We start from the raw sequence: 6658 nt of genomic DNA, 5'->3' as shown, positions 1-6658 counted from the left end.
AAATATTTATCTAACTCTATTGTTATATAATGTTAACATTTTAGAACCAATCAATTAATGTGTCCTGATGGTGTGGAAACCCTCACCCTTAAAACATAATGAATTTTTATTTTTTCATTTCACATTGTTCAAAAAGTTTCTATTAGTAGATATGGGGAAATATGTGACGTTTAAATATCAAACATGTATTTATTTCTATTAAGATAAACTTGATAAGTAGTTTGTGAATTTTTAAAGACGCTGAAAGAATTAGCTGTTTTGTTTTCTAATTTAACATATTTACTAATTAACTATTTGAGAAACGATTCATAAATAATCCACTTTACTCTCAACAAATTTTATTTTAAATCTCCAACTTTTCTGATCTTAGGCGATTATCAAGGAGACAACTTCAATTATTGATTTGTCAAATTCATTAAAAAATGTCTTTCACTTGCATTTTTATTGCCCATATCATATTATAATAGCATATAAGCCTAATACAACTATTCTTTTAAAAAAAAAAAAAAATGTCCTTACTAACACAACAATATTTGCTGTTGTTGTTGAAGGTAGGTTTTATCGTTAATATGTTTGTGTTTAGTAGTGGCTCTTTCTTGAAAGAGCCAGTTCCTACCTCTTTGGCCTAAGAGGTTCACCACCACCTTTATAAAATTAGTTTTTATTTCAAAGTTAACCAAGGTATATAAATTAAGGTTATCAATTACCTGATAATACTGTATCATGTATGCTACAGTCAATCTGAGTTTAGAAGGTTCAAATTAAAAACTTATGTTTAAATATAAAACTTTATTAAAACAACGTATCAAAATATGAAATAATTAGTAAAAGATATACACCTTAAATTAAAAGCCAGTATTGACCAGAGATAGTTTGGTTATGTTATAGAACTCTATTCTACGACTTCAGGTTCGGGTTCTGCTTCCTCTTCGACCTGAGGGGGGGCAGCCTCTTGTTGACTCGCTGCGTCACAAGATTCCTTGTTTGGCTGGCTCGCGCTCTTCTGATTGCATTCTACGACCTCTTCTTCTTCTTCTACGATGACATCTGGTTCAGAGGCCTCAACTACTACTTCAGCTTCTCTTTTGGTCCTTTTCTCAACTTTTTCCTCTTTAGTGGCAGTCTTTTGCTTTTTTGATTTGTCTTTCTTATTTTCTTGAGTTTGAGGTTCGCTGTTTTTCCTCTTGACTTTTTCTTTTTTTATTTCTTGCTTCTTGTTTTCTACCTTTTCGACTGGTTTTTCATTTTCGGATGGTACCTCTGCTTCCTGAACTTTGTTCTTCTTATCTTGTTTCACTTTCTTTTTTTCGGGGTTCTTCTGATTTTTATATTCTTCTTTCTTTCCCTTTCCTTCTTTTTTAACACCTTCCTTGCCTTTCCAGTTTTCTTTGTTTTCTACTCCCTGTTCCTTCTTGCTGCAGAAAGAAAAAAAAAAATTAATCCTTTGCGTAAAAAAAAAAAAAAATCAGAAAAATGAACATATTGCTGATTTGCTTGAATAATGGCAAATCTGACAAAAAAGTTTGTTTTTTAAAATTTTTTTTGAGGTATTCAATAGATTGTACCATAGACTGGAGTTAATTTGTAATAACTCTAATACATTCAAAAAGGTCTGTAGGACAAACGCAGTAAAGAAAATAACCGCAGCCTACGGTACTATCTTTTGAATGCGTCTCGTTCTAAATTAAATCAAAACATTTTGTTTTGTCAAATGTGCCACTATTCAAGCAAAGCAGCAATATATAAATTAATCAATACTTCACTTTCAAATCATGGCGTGAAAAAGTTAAAAGTTTTCTCAATTAATATTCATTTAAGTGATTAAATAAATATATAAAACAAAAAATATTTTTTTGCATAATTTTAGACTAATCCAAAAATAACCAAAGTCTAAATAATGAAACTCTATTAGACCTGCAAATTTACAGTTCAACGGAATAAAAAAAAAATTATATAAGAGGATGATATGAATTAAGAAATGTTACAAAAGACATTAAAATAAAATCCCTTTTGAATCGATAACTGTAGAAGGCTCCCGATTATTGACAGACTTTTAATATGTAATCATTGACAGAATGTGTACGATAAATGTAGCGTGATTTTAATGGAATTTATAATTAGAACCTATTTCTGGGTATTCAAGGCAATTCTCTTGAATGTTTACTGTAAACGAGAAGCGTAATCAATGGGTAAACATTATGCAACCTGAGGAGGCTTAGAATATTTGTTTTAGTATCCCATAAAGAATTCTTGTGCCTTAATTTGATTCTTTATTCCAACATTAATTATGTGAAGAATTCACCACTTCAGAATCAAATGATGATTAAATGCAAAGATGTCTCTCACCTCCCAGATGGGTAATGACGCATGGGAGAAATTTTTTTGCCCTCCTCACTTTTACAATAAATGTAAGTCTATGTTTTTTTTTTTTCATGCAGAATAGGTATAGAAGGTTAGGCTTCGTTCCTAGTTTAAAAATTGAAAAGAAAAATGGTTACTCACTTCTTTCCCTCCTTTCCAGACTTCTTCTTGGCCTCCGCACTATCGAGAACGAGGCTCACTGCCACCAGAAGGACGAATCCCAATAATAGTGTACTATGTCTGTAAACGAAAAATATTTGATCTATTAGTCAACGAAATGAGCCAATACCAACTATCCTTATTTCTTTTAGACAATGGATCAATTCTATACAATTGTATTTATAATATTGATGTATGAAATCAATAAAACAAAACTTATCCTTGTTCTAGACGTTTGCCATTTGCCGTAAATCCAAGACTTGTACAAATGCTTGGTAAACAAGGGAAGCAACAAACGTCATTAACCACGCGCTTGTTTTGTTCCTTATATTTTCGTCGGCTATTACATTCGATTTACTCTATTTTCATTATGAAAGGAACAAAGTAAACAGTCTTAAAATGAAGCTACAAGACTGAAACGACAAGAAACTGATCGTAGATTTCGATTGCTACAACACCTTACTGACAAACGCTCTTAACTTCCCATTCAGAACAAAAAAATATTATATACTATGATAATCAGACCAATTTGGACATGTGGAATTGAGCTCTGGGGCTGTACCAAACCATAAAATTTCTCCCGCTTACAATCGAAAATCCTTGATGCACCTTATTACGTTACAAATAAACTCATGAACAAAGACCTTAACATCCCATTCGTTGCAGATTTGGCTCAAAATAGATATGCGTCTTTCCATTCCAAACTCCTTACCCATCCTAACCCATTAGTTCTTAATGTCTCATCCTTAACAATCCCTGATAATCATCCGAGGCGTCTGAAAAGAAGATGGCCAAGGGACCTTCTAATTTAAATTAATGCTTGAAGTACCACCAATAGGTGGTTCCTTCCCAAGATTTTCAAGTGTAAATGAAACATTCCACATATTTACTTATTGTATTTATTATTTTCTACAGATGTAAATTACATTAAATAAATAAATAAATAAAATGAAGTTAATTATTGAATCTAAAGGTTGTTGCTTGGCAACCGCTTAGAACTAGTATTATAGGGTCATTCTCTTTACAATGTACGGTTTGGGTCCCTGACTGAAGTTAGGTCTTTACTATTAAAGGATCGTACTAAAAACTCACTCATTTGAATAGTCGTTTTATTAACTGATTATAATAAATTATTAAAGTACGATTTACTCATAATCATGGAGTGTCTCAGGGTTAACTTTTACATATTTGAATTCTCCTAACAACGACATGAAAAGAGAGATAAAAAAAACTGAGGCGGAATTTCTGATAAGAATACTCAGTAATAGTAAGTACTACTATAAGGAGAATGAATTGTGAGTCTCATATTTTCAAACTCACAACCCTGGAACGTTTAAAAACGCGGCCAATTCTGAACAACGAGCCTGATGGAAAAATTAATTTTGTTTAAAACATTGGGACATTCCCAACGGATCCGTCTGTAGCCTCCGTTTTGCTTTCGCCTGGTTAGCAACCAATTTTTGGGATTCGTGAGAGCCTCTATCTATTTCCTCACAACCCTGGTCGATATCGTGTAACCTTGAGGAGGTGGTTAAAACCTGATTATACAAGTAGCTTACACGTCTTAGGGAGTTATAATCATTATTTCATAGCCAGAACTCATTAAGCCATCACATTGAAAACTATGAGCCGTTTAGTTACAAATCCTCACAATCCTGGATTCTTAGGTTGTGAGGAAAGTCTACTATACATACGTTCTTATGCAGACTCAAATTGATCTCATACGTATATAGGTATGTTGTTTCTCAATTGCCCTATATTGCTTAGGGCAAACAAATTTAAATACAATTCCTATTATGAAGTAATGGAATTATCAAAAACACACTTACTCAATTCGATATTTTCGGAAAACAATTTTATTTTGATGTTTTACGTAATTTAAAAGTGTAATTAATTATATCAATTTTTTGGGGGGTGTTTTATTAGAATAAAGTAGGTAGTTTGAGGTATGTACAGGAACAAGAAAACCCTGGTCATTCAAATCAATTTAAGTATAGTAGATAAATTTTTTTGTAAATAGTACTGTTAACGCCATGTTTCATAATTAAGTTGTAAATAGTAGGTATTTAGTTAGTACTAATATTTAATTACATTTATTTTTTATTTGTATTATTTTTGTTATAATTATTGTTTATTTGAAAAAGAAACATGTATTTTATATTTGTATTATAATAATTAAATAAGAGAAACCGTCGCTAAGGGTAACTGTTGCTAAGGCGTCACCTAGCAACAGGGTGAGATCTACATATTAAAAAGTTATTACTAACTAATTGTCGAACTAGACGACTAATTAATTAATAAATAAATTTCACTAAATCTATTTAACAAATCTTAACTACAACTAATCTATTTAATAAATAGTAAACAAGTTAGTTGGCTTTTATCATACAGTTTGAGATATAAAGACTGTTAGTATATTAAGATTTTATGGATTTTCCTTTATTTCCTCACAACCCTGTAACAACATTTTTAAAATTTATGTTCCGTGAGTTCTATGACGGCCTTTTTATAAAAATAGACCACTAAAAAGAAACAGATTGCAATAGAAAAAAAAATCAAAGAATTTTTTTTTAATGGTAGAAAATGTAGCACTTGTTGAGAATGGCCCTATAAAGGTTTTACCTAGGGATAAAGGCTTTTCTAAAAACTATATAAAATTATTTGATTTTTATGCTTAGTATTTAATAAAATAATTATTTTAAAATAAAAATTAATATAAAATGAAACACCCCTTTTGCTCTTAACGAGTAATATACACAAGTATTTTCAGTTCTAAATATCTCTTTGTCTGCTAAGCGTTACTACGGAAACAATAACAATATTGATAAATATTTCTTTAATTTTTTTTTTTTAAAATACGTTACGAGAAGATAATTCAAAATAATAAAAATGCACTTAACCATTTTTACAATAAATGAAAACTACTTTTTAATACGCCCACTAACAATTTTTATAGGTTTATTGATATAAGATTTAAAATAAATATTCACAGAAAAACTTTAGGCCCAATAGCTCATGGAAATAATTGAATAAAAGATTTGATTCATAAAACAATCATTTAAAAAAAAAAAGAAGTTAAAATCGTAAACTTACCTAGCCATCTTAGTAGATGATAATCAAAGGAGATATTGTTGACTACTGAATGTTGTTTCTGAGGTACAATGTGATTTTATCTTCTCCTCTTATCATCGGTGCTTCAAATGGCCTTTTGCCACGACAGTATTTAATAATGAAATGTACACAAAAAGGGCTGGAGTGTTTTGGTTTATCATAACTCTTCAGTTTGTTGACGCACGCAGCTCGCGCAATATTTTACATAAGGTATAATGTAAACAAACATAAGGAACTGAATCAGAACGTATAGCCTGAAGTAGACTTTAATGAAAAATTTCATTTTACTTTATTGACGTCATAATAAAAAATTGAAACACGTATGCTAAAGTCTGAAATTGATTATTTAGATCATGTGCGTGGTAGATGGTAAATTCTTGAAACGTGTTTAAAAAAAAAAAAAAAACCATTATACATCACAAGGGTCAGTGGTGCAGTACGTTGTAAGGAAATACTGTTACTAGACCAAAGGTTGTGCTAGGAGGTGATTTGGTCAGAATCACGCTTGACAGCCAGATTTTTACCCAATTAAGGGTACCCATTGTAATTTAGGAAGCTGGGTGGACCCCGGAGGACTTCCGAACCCACAGGGCTTACTCCCAGCTATAATGAAACATAAAAAAATGATCTATAACAGCCGGATTCGAACCCGAGTCCTTGGAGTTAGTAGAACAGTGCCTTACCATTGAGCTACCTACTACCCATAAAACCGTAGAAACACGAATAATGTTTTTTATAAATCCATGCATTTTTCGTCACTCTTTACCTTTTATAACTTAAAATATTAAATTTCTAAAATCTTCGGCTTTCGAAAGGTATATTGCCCATGTATTGCTAATATTACTACTCTTATTTCTGGCAATTATTTTGTACTTCAATGTTTCAGAAGTTATCCATCATCAGGGCCAATCTTAAATCATCCTATATCCCTTATCATCCCTTGAGGGATGATGGGCAAATGTTCAAAACGTCTCCAATAAAATAACGATGTGAAAGGTTTTGAAGGTTTTTTATTAAAAAAAAAAAA

General features: G+C 31.2%; 1 protein-coding gene across 1 annotated transcript; it reads right to left on the bottom strand.

The window, feature by feature from the left end:
• Window positions 1–774: 774 nt before the first annotated feature.
• LOC106680313 (uncharacterized) lies at window positions 775–5769 on the bottom strand. Its single transcript, XM_014419902.2, has 3 exons — window positions 5614–5769; window positions 2503–2601; window positions 775–1415 (listed from the first exon to the last, which is right to left on the bottom strand). Exons 1-3 carry the CDS (start codon window positions 5619–5621, stop codon window positions 893–895), a joined length of 630 nt encoding a protein of 209 aa, XP_014275388.1. The 5' UTR covers window positions 5622–5769; the 3' UTR covers window positions 775–892.
• Window positions 5770–6658: the final 889 nt, after the last annotated feature.

The sequence above is a fragment of the Halyomorpha halys genome, unplaced genomic scaffold, assembly GCF_000696795.3.
Source record: "Halyomorpha halys isolate HHAL.00 unplaced genomic scaffold, Hhal_1.1 Scaffold253.1, whole genome shotgun sequence".
NCBI classification, from domain to species: domain Eukaryota; kingdom Metazoa; phylum Arthropoda; class Insecta; order Hemiptera; family Pentatomidae; genus Halyomorpha; species Halyomorpha halys.
This window is presented reverse-complemented; position numbering and strand designations above follow the sequence as displayed.

Coding starts and splice junctions, on each gene's coding strand:
- LOC106680313 (XM_014419902.2), bottom strand. Junction 1,416..2,502: donor TCTGGAAAGGAGGGAAAGAA/GTGAGTAACCAT, acceptor TTCTTTCTGCAG/CAAGAAGGAACAGGGAGTAG.